Here is a 19,941-nt window from a genome sequence, read left to right as displayed (position 1 = left end):
TTTGAAAAAACAGGCTATGAATTTTATACTACTACTCCTACAGGGTTTATCCAATTTACACCAAGCTTTTTTTAACTTGTTGCGAACACATTGAAGTTGTTTAATTGCAAACGGATTTTGGATATCTCAAACGGTTTGGCCGTGGCGAGGCAACGAATTTATGGCGAGAAAAGGGAAACAGGAAATGTGTTATAACTTCTGCATACATTGATTGATGTTTATGAAACTTCAGGAGTGTGTTGGTTGTAGTAGTCTGATCACATGGATGTAACTATTGTGAGTCAAAGTTATAGCGCCACCAAATGGCAGCAAGAAGTGTATCACTTTTAAAATGCTTTGAGATCACCCTCTTATTTTTACCTGATTTGCTTCAAACTTCATCAGTGTAATGTCAATACACAGCAGATGTAGACCTATGACAGGATTTTTGATATTTGAAATATTGTTGCCATGGCAACAGGTCAAACTGTAATAATATTCTTGAGTGTTTTTGAGGCTCTTAACATGCTTCAAATTGCATGAAACTCGACACACACATCAATATTGTCAACCAGTAGACATGGACAAAGCCATAGAAATGGGCGTGGTGGAGGGGCTCAGTAGCGCCACCTTTTGACAAAAGTGGGGGGGTTAGTTTTTCCTACAGTCACCAAACTCGGTACACATATTATTCTCATCAAGCCGGACAATTTTCTAATTTACATTCATTAGCTCCGACCAACAGGAAGTCAGCTATTTTGGTTTGAATGTTAATTTTTTGAAAAAACAGGCTATGAATTTTATACTACTACTCCTACAGGGTTTATCCAATTTACACCAAGCTTTTTTTAACTTGTTGCTAACACATTGAAGTTGTTTAATTGCAAACGGATTTTGGATATCTCAAACGGTTTGGCCGTGGCGAGGCAACGAATTTATGGCAAGAAAAGGGAAACAAAGTGTTATAACTTCTGCATACATTAATTGATTTTGATGAAACTTTGGCTTAGTCTTCGTTGTACAAGGCTGATCACATGGATTTGACTATTGTGATTCAAAGTCATAGCGCCACCAACTGGAAGCAGAAAATGTGTCACTTTCAGCATACATTGAGATCACCCTCTTATTTTTACCTGATTTGCTTCAAAATTCATCAGAATAATGTTAAAACTTGGCACATGTAATCCTTTGAAAATGGGCAGGGAGGAAGGGGTCTATAGCGGCACCTTGTAGTGCAGTAAATGTGGAGTGAATTTGACATAGTCCTTTGATGTTTAACTGTTTTAAGTGCCTATTGCCCGCTGTGCACAGTTGCCCTGAAGCCACCGGGGTGGCGGTGCCACCGGGCTTGGGCCCGCCATCGCTGCTCGCAGCTATATTTATTATTATTTTTAATTTTTTTTTTTTTTTTTTTTTTCCGTCTTCCGGGGCTTTTTGGGGGCCTTAACATGCTCAAAAACTCTTGAAAATTGGCACACACATTGGAATCCGCGGCCATTAGGACGCCCCAGAGGCTGGTATCCGGGCGTGGCAGGGGGGCTCGACAGCGCCCCCTTGAAAAAAGTCTGAAAATTTGGTCCATATATTAAACACGCTTGCACGTATTAGTATGAAACTCGGTACACATATAGACCTCATCGGGCCGAACAACTTTCGTACTCTAAGTTAAACGCCACGCCAACAGGAAGTCAGCTATTAAGGGTTGTTTGAAAAACGCATGCTCTGGAATTTGATATACTCCTCCTAGACGATTAATCCGATCGCCACCAAACTCGGTCAGCATGAAGTCAAGACACTGATGATTAAAAATTGCCAGGGGATTTTTGATATCTCGAACGGTTTGGCCGTGGCGAGGCAACGAATTTATGGCGAGAAAAAGGAAACAGGAAATGTGTTATAACGTCTGCATACATATATTGATCTTTATGAAACTTCACGAGTGTGTTGGTTGTAGTAGTCTGATCACATGGATGTGACTATTGTGAGTCAAAGTTATAGCGCCACCAACTGGCAGCAGGAAGTGTATCACTTTTTGAAATGCTTTGAGATCACCCTCTTATTTTTACCTGATTTGCTTCAAACTTCATCAATGTAATGGCAATACACAGCAGATGTAGACCTATGACAGGATTTTTGATATTTGAAATATTGTTGCCATGGCAACAGGTCAAACTGTAATAATATTCTTGAGCGTTTTTGAGGCTCTTAACATGCTTCAAATTGCATGAAACTCGACACACACATCAATATTGTCAACCAGTAGACATGGACAAAGCCATAGAAATGGGCGTGGTGGAGGGGCTCAGTAGCGCCACCTTTTGACAAAAGTGGGGGGGTTAGTTTTTCCTACAGTCACCAAACTCGGTACACATATTGTTCTCATCAAGCCGGACAATTTTCTAATTTACATTCATTAGCTCCGACCAACAGGAAGTCGGCTATTTTTGTTTGAATGTTAATTTTTTGAAAAAACAGGCTATGAATTTTATACTACTACTCCTACAGGGTTTATCCAATTTACACCACGCTTTTTTTAACTTGTTGCTAACACATTGAAGTTGTTTAATTGCAAACGGATTTTGGATATCTCAAACGGTTTGGCCGTGGCGAGGCAACGAATTTATGGCAAGAAAAGGGAAACAAAGTGTTATAACTTCTGCATACATTAATTGATTTTGATGAAACTTTGGCTTAGTCTTCGTTGTACAAGGCTGATCACATGGATTTGACTATTGTGATTCAAAGTCATAGCGCCACCAACTGGAAGCAGAAAATGTGTCACTTTCAGCATACATTGAGATCACCCTCTTATTTTTACCTGATTTGCTTCAAAATTCATCAGAATAATGTTAAAACTTGGCACATGTAATCCTTTGAAAATGGGCAGGGAGGAAGGGGTCTATAGCGGCACCTTGTAGTGCAGTAAATGTGGAGTGAATTTGACATAGTCCTTTGATGTTTAACTGTTTTAAGTGCCTATTGCCCGCTGTGCACAGTTGCCCTGAAGCCACCGGGGTGGCGGTGCCACCGGGCTTGGGCCCGCCATCGCTGCTCGCAGCTATATTTATTATTTTTTTTAATTTTTTTTTTTTTTTTTTTTTTTCCGTCTTCCGGGGCTTTTTGGGGGCCTTAACATGCTCAAAAACTCTTGAAAATTGGCACACACTTTGGAATCCGCGGCCATTAGGACGCCCCAGAGGCTGGTATCCGGGCGTGGCAGGGGGGCTCGACAGCGCACCCTTGAAAAAAGTCTGAAAATTTGGTCCATATATTAAACACGCTTGCACGTATTAGTATGAAACTCGGTACACATATAGACCTCATCGGGCCGAACAACTTTCGTACTCTAAGTTAAACGCCACGCCAACAGGAAGTCAGCTATTAAGGGTTGTTTGAAAAACGCATGCTCTGGAATTTGATATACTCCTCCTAGACGATTAATCCGATCGCCACCAAACTCGGTCAGCATGAAGTCAAGACACTGATGATTAAAAATTGCCAGGGGATTTTTGATATCTCGAACGGTTTGGCCGTGGCGAGGCAACGAATTTATGGCGAGAAAAAGGAAACAGGAAATGTGTTATAACGTCTGCATACATATATTGATCTTTATGAAACTTCACGAGTGTGTTGGTTGTAGTAGTCTGATCACATGGATGTGACTATTGTGAGTCAAAGTTATAGCGCCACCAACTGGCAGCAGGAAGTGTATCACTTTTTGAAATGCTTTGAGATCACCCTCTTATTTTTACCTGATTTGCTTCAAACTTCATCAATGTAATGGCAATACACAGCAGATGTAGACCTATGACAGGATTTTTGATATTTGAAATATTGTTGCCATGGCAACAGGTCAAACTGTAATAATATTCTTGAGTGTTTTTGAGGCTCTTAACATGCTTCAAATTGCATGAAACTCGACACACACATCAATATTGTCAACCAGTAGACATGGACAAAGCCATAGAAATGGGCGTGGTGGAGGGGCTCAGTAGCGCCACCTTTTGACAAAAGTGGGGGGTTAGTTTTTCCTACAGTCACCAAACTCGGTACACATATTGTTCTCATCAAGCCGGACAATTTTCTAATTTACATTCATTAGCTCCGACCAACAGGAAGTCGGCTATTTTTGTTTGAATGTTAATTTTTTGAAAAAACAGGCTATGAATTTTATACTACTACTCCTACAGGGTTTATCCAATTTACACCAAGCTTTTTTTAACTTGTTGCTAACACATTGAAGTTGTTTAATTGCAAACGGATTTTGGATACCTCAAACGGTTTGGCCGTGGCGAGGCAACAAATTTATGGCGAGAAAAAGGAAACAGGAAATGTGTTATAACGTCTGCATACATATATTGATCTTTATGAAACTTCACGAGTGTGTTAGTTGTAGTAGTCTGATCACATGGATGTGACTATTGTGAGTCAAAGTTATAGTGCCACCAACTGGCAGCAGGAAGTGTATCACTTTTTGAAATGCTTTGAGATCACCCTCTTATTTTTACCTGATTTGCTTCAAACTTCATCAATGTAATGGCAATACACAGCAGATGTAGACCTATGACAGGATTTTTGATATTTGAAATATTGTTGCCATGGCAACAGGTCAAACTGTAATAATATTCTTGAGTGTTTTTGAGGCTCTTAACATGCTATGAATTTTATACTACTACTCCTACAGGGTTTATCCAATTTACACCAAGCTTTTTTTAACTTGTTGCTAACACATTGAAGTTGTTTAATTGCAAACGGATTTTGGATATCTCAAACGGTTTGGCCGTGGCGAGGCAACAAATTTATGGCAAGAAAAGGGAAACAAAGTGTTATAACTTCTGCATACATTAATTGATTTTGATGAAACTTTGGCTTAGTCTTCGTTGTACAAGGCTGATCACATGGATTTGACTATTGTGATTCAAAGTCATAGCGCCACCAACTGGAAGCAGAAAATGTGTCACTTTCAGCATACATTGAGATCACCCTCTTATTTTTACCTGATTTGCTTCAAAATTCATCAGAATAATGTTAAAACTTGGCACATGTAATCCTTTGAAAATGGGCAGGGAGGAGAGGCTCTATAGCGGCACCTTGTAGTGCAGTAAATGTGGAGTGAATTTGACATAGTCATTTGATGTTTAACCATTTTAAGTGCCTATTGCCCGCTGTGCACAGTTGCCCTGAAGCCACCGGGGTGGCGGTGCCACCGGGCTTGGGCCCGCCATCGCTGCTCGCAGCTATATTTATTATTCTTCTTCTCCAAAATGAATCGCATTTGAGAGGGCCTAAACGTGCTCGAAAACTCACGAAACTTTGCACACGCGTCAGAAGTGGTGAAAATTTACGTCTGTTATGGGTTTCGGAATTGGGCGTGGCAAAATGGCTCGATAGCGCCATCTAACGTACAGCCCCGCTCGCTACATAACACTAGGGGTTTGAAATTCGGTACACACATTTATCAGCCCAGTACCTACAAAAAATTCTCTTGGAGCGAAATCCGAAACCAAACAGGAAGTCAGATATTTTTAATCAATTCACCGTTTTTTGCATTTTCCAGACGTTGTACTTTAACGAACTCCTCCTAGAGATTTAATCAGATCAATGTCATTTTTGGTCAGTCTAATCTAAAGGCCTTTGTGACGTTAAATTGCGAAGATCTAGAGTTTTCACTGAAGGGCGTGTCCGTGGCGGCCTGACAAAGTTTGATGTCTTCGCCATGAAAAAGGAAGTTGTTGTAACTCAGACAAACAATGTCGGATCTGCCCCAAACTTCACATGCTTTATTAGAGTCCTAACCTGAAGACATCTTCATAACAATATTCAGTTAAAGTCATAGCGCCACCTGTAGGCAACAGGAAATGACATGTTTTATACTGTGATTAACTCCTCATAGAGATTTAACCAGATCAACATCAAATGTTGTCAGTCTAATCTCAAGACCTTAGCGATGATAAATTTCAAAGATCTTGAGTTTTCACTGAAGGGCGTGTCTGTGGCGGCCTGACAAAGTCTGATGTTTCGCCATGAAAGAGGAAGCTGCTGTAACTCTGCCCCAAACTTCACATGTGTGATAAGAGTCCTGGCCTAAAGACATCTATATGACAATATTTAGTTAGTCATAGCGCCACCTGCTGGCAACAGGAAATGGAATGCTTCACAATGTAATTCACTACCAGAGTCACATTTCATTATGCCAAGAAGTACCAAACATGCTAGAGACACGTTAAATCATGCAACACTTGGCTGAGTGCTAATTTATGCGATTAACGCCACGAAAGAAACAGGAAGTTGTTGTAACTCAGGCATACAATGTCCGATCTGCTTCAAACTTCACATGTCCGAAAATAGTCCTGGGCTGAAGACATCAACATGGCAAAATTCAGTTACGGTAAAAGCGCCACCTGTTGGCCGCAGGAAGTGTGGCATTTCGAAATGACTTTGGCATAATTCTCCTGTATTCACTCACTTAAATGCATGACGCCCACTGTTCACTGTTTTCCTGAGGCCAACGGGTGGCGGTGAGCCCGGGTGCGAGGGCCCTCTCAACGCTGCTTGCAGCTTTAATTTTTTTTTTTTTTTTTTTTTTCGACTATTCGGGCATTTTTGGGGCCCTTACCATGCTCAAAAACTCATGAAATTTTGCACACGGGTCAGAACCCGCGGCCATGACAGCCGTACAGAGGCTGGTACCCGGGCGTGGCAGGGGGGCTCGACAGCGCCCCCTTGAATGGGGGTCCAAAAACATAGTCTATATATCAAACACGTTTGCACATACAAGTATAAAACTCGGTACACATATAGACCTCATCGGGCCAAACAACTTTCGTACTCTAAGTTAAACGCCACCTAAACAGAAAGTCAGCTATTATAGGTTGTTTGAAAAACGCATGCTCTGGAATTTGATATACTCCTCCTAGGAGATTATTCCGATCACCACCAAACTCGGTCAGCATGAAGTCAAGACATCGATGATGAAAAATTGCCAGCAGATTTTTGATATCTCGAACGGTTTGGCCGTGGCGAGGCAACGAATTTATGGCGAGAAAAAGGAAACAGAAAATGTGTTATAACGTCTGCATACATATATTGATTTTTATGAAACTTCACGAGTGTGTTAGTTGTAGTAGTCTGATCACATGGATGTGACTATTGTGAGTCAAAGTTATAGCGCCACCAACTGGCAGCAGGAAGTGTATCACTTTTTCAAATGCTTTGAGATCACCCTCTTATTTTTACCTCATTTGCTTCAAACTTCATCAGTGTAATGTCAATACACAGCATATGTAGACCTATGACAGGATTTTTGATATTTGAAATATTGTTGCCATGGCAACAGGTCAAACTGTAATAATATTCTTGAGTGTTTTTGAGGCTCTTAACATGCTTCAAAATTGCATGAAACTCGACACACACATCAATATTGTCAACCAGTAGACATGGACAAAGCCATAGAAATGGGCGTGGTGGAGGGGCTCAGTAGCGCCACCTTTTGACAAAAGTGGGGGGGTTAGTTTTTCCTACAGTCACCAAACTCGGTACACATATTGTTCTCATCAAGCCGGACAATTTTCTAATTTACATTCATTAGCTCCGACCAACAGGAAGTCGTCTATTTTTGTTTGAATGTTCATTTTTTGAAAAAACAGGCTATGAATTTTATACTACTACTCCTACAGGGTTTATCCAATTTACACCAAGCTTTTTTTAACCCTTTCGACCGTGAGTTTAAAATATTCTAACTGTCCCCCCAGAGTGAGTTTTTTTAAGGCGACCGTTATTTTAGAACGTTCGCCTTTAATGTTTCCATAGCGACGCGTCTTGTGTGTCACGAGCGCTGAATGCAGCAACAATAACACTGTATGACAGATGGATCACTATTATTTAGTTTTTCCTTTTTTATTTAAAATATTCGCAAAATTGCTTACCATGTCATCAACTATCTGATATTCCGATTCTCACATATATGTAAGTGAGTGTGCTTTGTTGTTTTAAAACCTTTGTAAATGATCTTTATCTTGATCTATAATGCGAAATGGGCGCCGCCATCTTAGTTTGCGCTGCAGTTCACAGAGTACTGTCAGTCGGATTTACAGCAGGTGAATTCATCATTTTCTTCTGAAATATATGCAAGTAAGTGGCTGGTGAACTGGAAGAATAATAGAGTAAACTTTATAGTTACTTAGGCCCATTATGTGTGTCTGATATGAATAAATGTCGTCAAATTATATTTGTTATTGCTGCTTCCACTGATGTCGGACATCAATGTGTAAATTATAAACGCTTAATGTATTGTTTTAATGGTGCTTATGCATATTTAAATGTCTGAAACCTTAAAATAAACATTATCTGCCTGAAAACACTGCATAGCTGTGATATATGACAAGAGCTGCGCGCGTCCGTCTTGTAGCCAGAGCGCGAAAGCACAGTTTGAGTCTGGCAGTTATGTGACGTCGATGAATGTTCGAAATCCCATATGTGGTACCGTACGCCCAGTGGCACTGAAATGAAAATCCCATATGTGGGACCGTACCGCTAAAAGGGTTAACTTGTTGCTAACACATTGAAGTTGTTTAATTGCAAACAGATTTTGGATATCTCAAATGGTTTGGCCGTGGCGAGGCAACGAATTAATAGCAAGAAAAGGGAAACAAAGTGTTATAACTTCTGCATACATTAATTAATTTTGATGAATATTCGGCTGTGTCTTCGTTCTACAAGGCTGATCACATAGATGTGGCTATTGTGAGTCAAAGTTATAGCGCCACCAACTGGCAGCAGGAAATGTGTTACTTTCAGCATCCTTTGAGATCACCATCTTATATTTACCCTATTTGCTTCAAACTTCATTTAAATAATGTCAAAACATGTCAGATGTAGGCCTTTGAAAAGAATTGTGATATCTCAAACACAGTTGCCTTGGCAACAAACACAGTTGCCTTGCCTTACCTGCATCAAACTTTTATATTGGTTTTGAATGCATTTGAGACTCTTAGCATGCTTCAAATTGTTTGAAACTCCACACACACATCAGGATTGTTAGCCAGTAGACATGGGCAAAGCCTTAGAAACGGGCAGGGAGGAGGGGCTCTATAGCGCTACCTTGTAGTGCAGTAAATGTGGAGTGAATTTGACAGTCCTTTTATGCTTAACTGCTTTAAATGCCCATTGCCCGCCATGCACAGTTGCCCTGAAGCCACAGGGGTGGCGGTGCCACCGGGCTTTGGCCCGTCATCGCTGCTCGCAGCTATATTTATTATTTTTAGGGCCCAAGCGAATTAAGCGCGCAGGGCCCTCTTGTTCTTCTAAGGATTCTTTTTTTTTTTTTTTTTTTTTCGTCTTCCGGGGCTTTTTGGGGGCCTTAACATGCTCAAAAACTCTTGAAAATTGGCACACACATTGGAATCCGCGGCCATTAGGACGCCGCAGAGGCTGGTACCCGGGCGTGGCAGGGGGGCTCGACAGCGCCCCCTTGAAAAAAGTCTGAAAATTTGGTCCATATATTAAACACGCTTGCACGTATTAGTATGAAACTCGGTACACATATAGACCTCATCGGGCCGAACAACTTTCGTACTCTAAGTTAAACGCCACGCCAACAGGAAGTCAGCTATTAAGGGTTGTTTGAAAAACGCATGCTCTGGAATTTGATATACTCCTCCTAGACGATTAATCCGATCGCCACCAAACTCGGTCAGCATGAAGTCAAGACACTGATGATTAAAAATTGCCAGGGGATTTTTGATATCTCGAACGGTTTGGCCGTGGCGAGGCAACAAATTTATGGCGAGAGAAAGGAAACAGGAAATGTGTTATAACGTCTGCATACATATATTGATCTTTATGAAACTTCACGAGTGTGTTGGTTGTAGTAGTCTGATCACATGGATGTGACTATTGTGAGTCAAAGTTATAGCGCCACCAACTATGAGCAGGAAGTGTATCACTTTTTCAAATGCTTTGAGATCACCCTCTTATTTTTACCTGATTTGCTTCAAACTTCATCAGTGTAATGTCAATACACAGCAGATGTAGACCTATGACAGGATTTTTGATATTTGAAATATTGTTGCCGTGGCAACAGGTCAAACTGTAATAATATTCTTGAGTGTTTTTGAGGCTCTTAACATGCTTCAAATTGCATGAAACTCGACACACACATCAATATTGTCAACCAGTAGACATGGACAAAGCCATAGAAATGGACGTGGTGGAAGGGCTCAGTAGCGCCACCTTTTGACAAAAGTGGGGGGGTTAGTTTTTCCTACAGTCACCAAACTCGGTACACTTATTGTTCTCATCAAGCCGGACAATTTTCTAATTTACATTCATTAGCTCCGACCAACTGGAAGTTGGCTATTTTTGTTTGAATGTTAATTTTTTGAAAAAACAGGCTATGAATTTTATACTACTACTCCTACAGGGTTTATCCAATTTACACCAAGCTTTTTTTAACTTGTTGCTAACACATTGAAGTTGTTTGATTGCAAACGGATTTTGGATATCTCAAACGGTTTGGCCGTGGCGAGGCAACGAATTTATGGCAAGAAAAGGGAAACAAAGTGTTATAACTTCTGCATACACTCGTTGATTTTGATGAAACTTCGGCTTAGTCTTCGTTGTACAAGGCTGATCACATGGATGTGACTATTGTGATTCAAAGTCATAGTGCCACCAACTGGAAGCAGAAAATGTGTCACTTTCAGCATACATTGAGATCACCCTCTTATTTTTACCTGATTTGCTTCAAAATTCATCAGAATAATGTTAAAACTTGGCACATGTAATCCTTTGAAAATGGGCAGGGAGGAGGGGCTCTATAGCGGCACCTTGTAGTGCAGTAAATGTGGAGTGAATTTGACATAATCATTTGATGTTTTACCGTTTTAAATGCCTATTGCCCGCTGTGCACAGTTGCCCTGAAGCCACCGGGGTGGCGGTGCCACCGGGCTTGGGCCCGCCATCGCTGCTCGCAGCTATATTTTTTTTTTTTTTTTCCGTCTTCCGTGGCTTTTTGGGGGCCTTAACATGCTCAAAAACTCTTGAAAATTGGCACACACATTGGAATCCGCGGCCATTATGACGCCGCAGAGGCTGGTACCTGGGCGTGGCAGGGGGGCTCGACAGCGCCCCCTTGAAAAAAGTCTGAAAATTTGGTCCATATATTAAACACGCTTGCACGTATTAGTATGAAACTCGGTACACATATAGACCTCATCGGGCCGAACAACTTTCGTACTCTAAGTTAAACGCCACCCCAACAGGAAGTCAGCTATTAAGGGTTGTTTGAAAAACGCATGCTCTGGAATTTGATATACTCCTCCTAGGCGATTAATCCGATCGCCACCAAACTCGGTCAGCATGAAGTCAAGACATTGATGATTAAAAATTGCCAGCGGATTTTTGATATCTCGAGCGGTTTGGCCGTGGCGAGGCAACGAATTTATGGCGAGAGAAAGGCAACAGGAAATGTGTTATAACGTCTGCATACATATATTGATCTTTATGAAACTTCACGAGTGTGTTGGTTGTAGTAGTCTGATCACATGGATGTGACTATTGTGAGTCAAAGTTATAGCGCCACCAACTGGCAGCAGGAAGTGTATCACTTTTTGAAATGCTTTGAGATCACCCTCTTATTTTTACCTGATTTGCTTCAAACTTCATCAGTGTAATGTCAATACACAGCATATGTAGACCTATGACAGGATTTTTGATATTTGAAATATTGTTGCCATGGCAACAGGTCAAACTGTAATAATATTCTTGAGTGTTTTTGAGGCTCTTAACATGCTTCAAATTGCATGAAACTCAACACACACATCAATATTGTCAACCAGTAGACATGGACAAAGCCATAGAAATGGGCGTGGTGGAGGGGCTCAGTAGCGCCACCTTTTGACAAAAGTGGGGGGGTTAGTTTTTCCTACAGTCACCAAACTCGGTACACATATTGTTCTCATCAAGCCGGACAATTTTCTAATTTACATTCATTAGCTCCGACCAACAGGAAGTCGGCTATTTTTGTTTGAATGTTAATTTTTTTAAAAAACAGGCTATGAATTTTATACTACTACTCCTACAGGGTTTATCCAATTTACACCAAGCTTTTTTTAACTTGTTGCTAACACATTGAAGTTGTTTAATTGCAAACGGATTTTGGATATCTCAAACGGTTTGGCCGTGGCGAGGCAACGAATTTATGGCAAGTAAAGGAAACAAAGTGTTATAACTTCTGCATACATTAATTGATTTTGATGAAACTTCGGCTTAGTCTTCGTTGTACAAGGCTGATCACATGGATGTGACTATTGTGATTAAAAGTCATAGCGCCACCAACTGGAAGCAGAAAATGTGTCACTTTCAGCATACATTGAAATCACACTCTTATTTTTACCTGATTTGCTGATCAGCATTTACCTGATCAGAAGTTAAAACTTGGCACATGTAAACCTTTGAAAATGAGCAGGGAGGAGGGGCTCTATAGCGGCACCTTGTAGTGCAGTAAATGTGGAGTGAATTTGACATAGTCCTTTGATGTTTTACCGTTTTAAATGCCTATTGCCCGCTGTGCACAGTTGCCCTTAAGCCACCGGGGTGGCGGTGCCACCGGGCTTGGGCCCGCCATCGTTGCTCGCAGCTATATTTAGGGCCCAAGCACCGATGGTGTGAGGACCCTATTGGAATTGCTCAGCCAATTATTCTTCTTCTCCAAAATGAATCGCATTTTTGAGGGCCTAAACATTATCAAAAACTCATGAAACTTTGCACAAGCGTCAGAAGTGGTAAAAATTTACATCTGATATGGGTTTCAGAATTAGGTGTGGCAAAATGGCTCGATAGCGCCACCTACAAAATTTCAATTAAGCGCCCTTCGTGCTACGTTTCACGTACAGTTATGAAATTCGGTAGACAGATGTAACAGCCCAATACCTACAAAAAAGCCCGTTGGTGCAAAGTTTGTAAACCCAACAGGAAGTGAGATATTTTGACTTTTCTCTGTAAAAATTTGGCAGTTTTTGCCATTTCCACATGTTGTACTTTAACGAACTCCTCCTAGAGCTTTAATCAGATCAACATCATATTTGGTCAGTCTAATCTAAAGGCCTTTGAGACGTTAAATTGTGAAGATCTAGAGTTTTCGTTGAAGGGCGTGTCCATGGCGGCCTGGCAAAGTTCGATGTTTCGCCATGAAACAGGAAGATGTTGTAACTCGGGCATACAATGTCTGATCTGCCCCAAACTTCCCATGTTTTATTAGAGTCCTGACCTGAAGACATTTATATGACAATATTCAGTTACAGTCATAGCGCCACCTGGGGGCAACAGGAAATTACATGTTTTACACTGTGATCAACTCCTTATAGAGATTAAACCAGAAGCACATAATATATGGCCAGTCTAATCTTAAGGCCTTTGAGATGTTAAATATCAAAGATCTTGAGTTTTCGCTGAAGGGCGTGTCTGTGGCGGCCTGACAAAGTCTGATGTTTCGCCATGAAAGAGGAAGCTGTTGTAACTCAGGCATACTATGTCCGATCTGCTCCAAACTTCACATGTGTGATAAAAGTCCTGGTCTAAAGACATCTATATAACAATATTCAGTTAGCTATAGCGCCACCTGTTGGCAGCAGGAAATGTGGCACTTTTACATGATTTTGCAATAATTCTCCTGTATTTACTTGCTCACATGCATGTCGCCCACTGTTCGCTGTTTTCCTAAGGCCAACTGGTGGCGGTGAGCCCGGGGGCGAGGGCCCTTTCATCGCTGCTTGCAGCTTTAATTATTATTCTTCTTCTTCTCCAAAGTGAATCGCATTTTAGAGGGCCTAAACGTGCTCGAAAACTCATGAAACTTTGCACACGCGTCAGAAGTGGTGAAAATGTACGTATGTTATGGGTTTTGGAATTGGGCGTGGCAAAATGGCTCGACAGCGCCATCTAACATACAGCCCTGCTCGCTACATTACGCTTCATACTTTGGTTATGTGGAAGAAGTCTTGGTTATTGTCCCAGGGTCCTGTGCTAGGAGCTCCTTGTCGTCGCGTACACTTACGACAGATGCTTCCCTCACGGGCTCGGGAGCGATCATGGATGGTTGCTCAGCGTCTGTGGACGGGTTAGCATTTCTCTTGGCACCTGCTTGGTGATGATGACTCAGGCTCTACATCCTTGGGCACAAAATTTAGGGAGTAGACATCCTGTCGAGACAGGGGCTGAGGCCTGGGGAATGGAGAATTCACCCTGAGGTGGTGGAGCTCATATGGAGGTGCAGACATGGCTAAGGCTGTGTCTGTACATGGTTTCCCTGATGGTTGTACTCCCATCAGTTCTGGAGTTCTGGACAGATGAGTTCTGGACATCAGAGTTATGGAAGTGTGGATTTGGCCTCTGAGGGGGCCTAACTCATAGACTCAGGTCTGTCAACTGAGGTTGTGAGACCACGCTAACTCCAAAGCTCCTTGCACAAGGAAACTGATGGAAATCATCAGCTGGATCTAGTTACTGCCCGGTTGGTACAGCGTTGGAATTTCTGCAGAAGCTAGCTGCTTACCACGCACCTTTGGGTGGTGTTTTTGGGTAGAAACCCATTGGTGTTTCATTTGTGGTGCATCGAATCAGGAGGAGTATGGTGGCTTTGTAAGCCTTTTAATAGGGGTATCCCTACAAGAGGTCTGTGATGCTGAGGGCTGGTCCTTTGCGCACACATTCATCAGGTTTTACAACCTAGATTTCCTCCATGTTGATTTGGGATCTGGAGTGTTAAAATGAGCTTTGTATGGAGTTATGTTTGAACGAATCATCTGGAAGATTTATTTGTGTGGTTCATCCTCAGTTCCTACACAGCAGCTCTAGGAAAATATTATTATCAAGCTAAGGTAAGTTTTTGATTGAATCACTTCCGTTGTAAAAATCATTAATTATTAACTTAGGGGCCGCTTACATGACACCTTTTTAACTGAAAACAGAAGACTTTTAATGCGTTCTTGCCATTCATTTATGTGTTTCGTTTTTAGGTATGCACATTTGAATGTGTATCTGCATAGATGCTTAGTCTTTCTGTCAGATTTAGGGAAGGAGCGAGGACTCAAATGCAGGGAAGAGGGCTTTTATTAATAATAAAAAATAAAACAAAAACACAACAAAAACTACCCCGTGGGGGAAAAACAGACTTGACAAACAGGACTCGACTAGACTTGGCTTGACTCATGGAAACACCAGGGAATAAACGACAACGAACCAGCACAGGACTGCAAACACAAGGAGAATAAATAGGAGAGCAAACAAGGCAGGTAATGAGGGAGGACAGGTGGGGCAAATCAACCAATAATGAGGTAACAAGGTGGGCGGGGTCAAGACAATAGACATGAGAGCACATGGCACAAAGAAACACATGACAAGCCATGTGCTCACATCAAACAAAACAAAGACACAAGCACATGGCCAATGAAGACAAATCACAAGCCATGTGCTTACACAAGACGAGACATGAACACGTGACTATGAAAACTCATAAGCCACGTGTTCACACAAAACAAGACAACATGAGAGCACGCAGCCCGTGAAACACAGACTGTGTGCTACACAACACAAGACAAAAACATGAAAGCACGCGGCAGGTGGAAATAACCGCGTGCTACACAAAACATGAGACAAGAGCGCACAGCAAGTGAAAGTACACACAAACCGTGCGCTCACAATAAAGACAGGACTGGGAGCGCGAGTGTCCGAATCCCGACACGAAACCAAACTAGACACGAGTGCCGGGATCCGAACGCCATGCTCCCAACATGAAACAAGGCACGCAGACAAGAGACCGCACAGCCCCGAGAACACTCGAGACCGTACGCTCACACAAAAACACGACAAGAACGGGAGTGTCAGAGCTCTGTCACAAAACCAAGAAATAAACAAGACTGAAGTGACAGAACCCTGACACTTTCTTTACAAAGTGAAATCACCAAATTACTTGATGTATAATAATTCAGAATTATTAGTCATTTCCATGCAAACTGGAATAATTTTGATGACGTTTTATCTATACATAGGAAAAGGAAAGGGAAGGAGGCCTTTGCAGGAGATTAGTGACTAGTTTAGTTGACACTTGAGGGCTGTGTTGTCGTTGTGTCTAGGCGCAGGTCCTTCATCTCCAACCTGGAATGGAGGGTGGGCGTCCTGGAGCTGTGGCAGGTGAGAGACAGGAAAATAGGGTGGTGCTAGCAGGTTAGGATGCCTCCAGGGCGGCGCTGGCAGTGCAGGTGACCATGGTGGCGCGGGCAGCTTAGGGGGCTATGGCGGCACAGGCAGCTCGGGGGACCATGGCAGCGCAGGAAGCTCTGGAAGCCATGTCGGCTCAGGAAGCTGTGGAAGCCATGGCGGCGCAGGAAGGTCAGGAAGCAATGGCAGTGCAGGAAGGTCAGGAAGCCATACTGGAGCAGGTAGTTCAGGAACACATGGTGGTGTAGGCAACTCAGGAGCCCAGGTTGGTGCTGGTTTAGGAAGCCAGGAGGGAGCACTGGAGACTCAGAGGTCACTGCGGCGGACTCATGGGCTAGAACCAACACTGGAGTGGACTCTGAGTTTACTGTGGGGAGTATACCGGAGCGGACTCTGGAGAACATACTGGAGTGGACTCTGGACTGTGTTCAGGGGCTGGAGTCTTCACTGGACTCTTGTCAGGGGCTGGAGCCTTCATTGGACTCTTGTCAGGGGCTGGAGCCATCACTGGACTCTGGTCAGGGGCTGGAGCCATCACTAGGCTGTTTTTGGGGACCAGAGTTATCTCTGGGCTTAACTCGGGGACAATAGTCATTTCTGGGCTCCAAGATGCCCCTCATACTCCATCATTACTCCCAGGGGCACAGGTGCAGTGGCCATTTTGGCTGAGGGCTCAGGCACGGTGGCCATGATGGGACGAGACTCTGGAATGGTGGCCATGACGGGACGAGACTCTGGAATGGCGGTCGTGATTGGGCGAGACTCTGGATGATGGTGAGGGGCTGGTTGCATGACTGGTGTGAGCTGGGGCTGGATGATGGTGATGGTGTATTCCTCCGCTCTGCCAAAGATGAAAGAGGACCCATCTATCCAGAGCACAAAGTTAATGTATTTCTCTAGCATCCAGCATGGTTCTGCCTGCGTCATCAATAAATGGATCATATCATCCAGCCCACACTAAAATTCCTCAATCAGGGTAAGGTCACTGCAGATGAGTCGCTGAAGTCAGTGAAATCCTTGACACACTGCTCCAGGCTTCTGCCATTCTGGAAAACAAAAACTGTCGCTCCTCCCTTTAATTCACTGCAATTCAAAGGATTTCCAGACTGGAGAGATGGTAAGTATAGTTAAAGACAATGCTTAATTCCTTTCTATCTTTGTAGGATGAACACACAGAGCATGGAAGAGGACACAGAGACTTAGTTGAGGAGATGAACAGCAGGTAAGGAGAATTCAGGTGAGTAATAATCCAGGAGAACATAAGGTGGGTCTTAGACGAGACTAGACAAGGTGTGTGTGTGTGGTAAGTTCTTTGAACTGGTGCAGACGGTGATCGATGACAGTTGGTGGTGATCAGTAATTAGAAGATGATCGTGACTGGGTGATTGCTAAAGGAGTGCAGGTGAGTAGAAGGAAGGATGATGTGAAATGTAGTTTGGAGGAGGTGACAGAGATGGTGACCGTGACACAGAATTTGTTATAACTTGTAAGTTCTAAAATTGTAAGCTCCAAATTGTCATCTCATAATTATAGCAATTATGACATGGCGTGAACACACCATCATTTGGTGATCATGTGATCCAGAGTGGCGTATCACCCTGACTCTTATTGAACATTGCAGTAACAAAATCCCTGGGAATTCAACCAATTTAAGCCCAACAGCATTTATCTTGCTGTGACATGTCTTCATAGTGTATGACTTTTGCTGTTACTATTCCATTCAAAATAAAGTGACATATGTGCGTAGGTTTCTCACATGGCCACATATGAAAAAATTAATGCCCTGCAACCTTCAGATTACTGAACTGAAGGGACAATAGGATCACACAATTTGCAGAAATATTTTTAGAGGTGCTTCTCAGGTTAGTATATACTCTCACCCTCAGACAAGGATTTATTAGTACTAGTCACAGAAAAATGTTCTTAGGGCTATTACATTAGTTATAAGAATTTAGTGACTGGCTGATGGCCACAGCAAAATATGATTTGTGGCTTTACAGAAGCATCGGGAAGTGTATGTTGAACATGCATGAAATGTGATATTAGTTATTAATTTGTTTATGTTAAGTAAGTAAACCTGAAAAAAAAACAGAACACACAAAATAAGTCTTTTAGTGTTTATATGTTGTGTTTTTGAATCAGGTTGGTGTGTATATGGGGAAGAGAGACTTTGTTGACCATGTTGACTCAGTGGATCCAGTGGGTACGTGAGAGAATAATTTTATTAATGTGATTTTAAGCACTTAGTAAGTTTTCTTAAAACTGTTATTTACATTTTCTTTTTTAATATCACTGTGTTTTTCCTTCTCCATCAGATGGTGTCCTTCTTGTTGACCCTGAACAGCTGAAGGGGAAAAAAGGTTACTAAATTCATTCAAATTTTACAAACTGAACAGATGATAAATTAGATGTATTACAATGAGACTTCGTTTGTGATTCTGTCGCCCTCTAGCGTATGCCACCTTGTCCTGCACGTTTCGATATGGACGTGATGACATGGACGTGGTGGGCATCTCATTTAGACGTGAGATCTATCTGGCCACCCGGCAAATCTACCCCCCACTGCAGGACAAAGAGCAGTGCATTCTCACCAAGGTCCAGGATAAACTACTGCGCAAACTCGGTGACAATGCCTACCCGTTTTTCTTTGAAGTAAGTATCTGCAGGTCAGGTGGTTAAATTTATATACTTTTCCTTGCAAAAAAGAAATAGTACCATGGTACTGAATCACATCACCTTATTCATGTACCATAGAATTTACATGTTATTTCAAGGTGCATCAAAGACCATGGTACCATCATAGTCAAGTCACATTTATTTATATAACGCTTTATACAATATAGATGGTTTCAATGCTGCTTTACAGTAATAACAGGAACATGATTCAATGATGCAAACATTTCATTTCTGCTGTGCAGCAGTTCTAAAAGAAAATAGTGTCATTGATCAGGAGAAGTCAGTTCAGTGTTGATTCAGTTATTAATTAAATTATTTCATTTAATCTAACATCCACATCCATCCATCCATCCATCTATCCATCCATCCATCAGGACTAACATCCACAGACAAAGACCTACATACAGGAAATTCAACCATTCAGCCACTCAACACCGTAATAATGGAATCATTTGTAACAATTGTGTGTGTTTGTGCATCTGTGCTATTTCATTTTGATATTTTATACATTTATTTTGATATATAAGACATCTTCTGTTTTTGTATATTGAAGGACCTGATCAAGATTATTTCTCAATTCTGTTTCTTTAGTTCCCTGATAACTTGCCCTGTTCAGTAGGAATACAGCCAGGCCCAAAAGATGTCGGAAAGGTATCTGTCAAATATCTATTCTTCTAAACTAGGAAGAACATTTTGTTTTAATACAGGATGCAATATATGTTATATCAAATATGTTATTAGTCTTACTCTGACATATTGTACATCTTGTATGTACATGATAAATGGCCTCTTGAGTAGTGTCATATGTATTTTTTTCACAGCACTGTGCTGTTGAGTTTGAGGTGAAAGCCTTCTGTGCTGAGAGCCAGGATGCAAAAGTTCGCAAACGGTTAGTTCAGCCTACAACTCTTTGTTCTTATTCTCTATATGGGTGAAAATACAGTGGATACGGTTGTATTCAGGCCTACCATGATCTACTTTTACCACTTTGATTATCCTGATTTGCATATGTATATTACCTCAAGTAAAGTGTCAAAAGACAGAACAGGTGAAGCAATGTAAACCACTGTT

The 19,941-nt window shown here is 41.9% G+C and overlaps 1 protein-coding gene across 1 annotated transcript in view; it reads left to right on the top strand.

Moving 5' to 3' along the window:
- Positions 1–19,941, top strand: part of saga (S-antigen; retina and pineal gland (arrestin) a) — a 56,694-nt gene that overhangs the window by 30,834 nt on the left and 5,919 nt on the right. Inside the window, exons 2-6 of the mRNA XM_067403078.1 lie at positions 18,337–18,397; positions 18,510–18,554; positions 18,647–18,846; positions 19,462–19,521; positions 19,692–19,759. Of these exons, the coding sequence (XP_067259179.1) occupies positions 18,337–18,397; positions 18,510–18,554; positions 18,647–18,846; positions 19,462–19,521; positions 19,692–19,759 (434 nt within the window). The remainder of the gene's footprint in view (positions 1–18,336; positions 18,398–18,509; positions 18,555–18,646; positions 18,847–19,461; positions 19,522–19,691; positions 19,760–19,941) is intronic.

Source organism: Chanodichthys erythropterus, chromosome 12 (assembly GCF_024489055.1).
Source record: "Chanodichthys erythropterus isolate Z2021 chromosome 12, ASM2448905v1, whole genome shotgun sequence".
In the NCBI taxonomy this organism is placed as follows: domain Eukaryota; kingdom Metazoa; phylum Chordata; class Actinopteri; order Cypriniformes; family Xenocyprididae; genus Chanodichthys; species Chanodichthys erythropterus.
The sequence above is the reverse complement of the archived record's forward strand: the minus strand, read 5'-3'. Positions and strand labels throughout refer to the sequence as shown.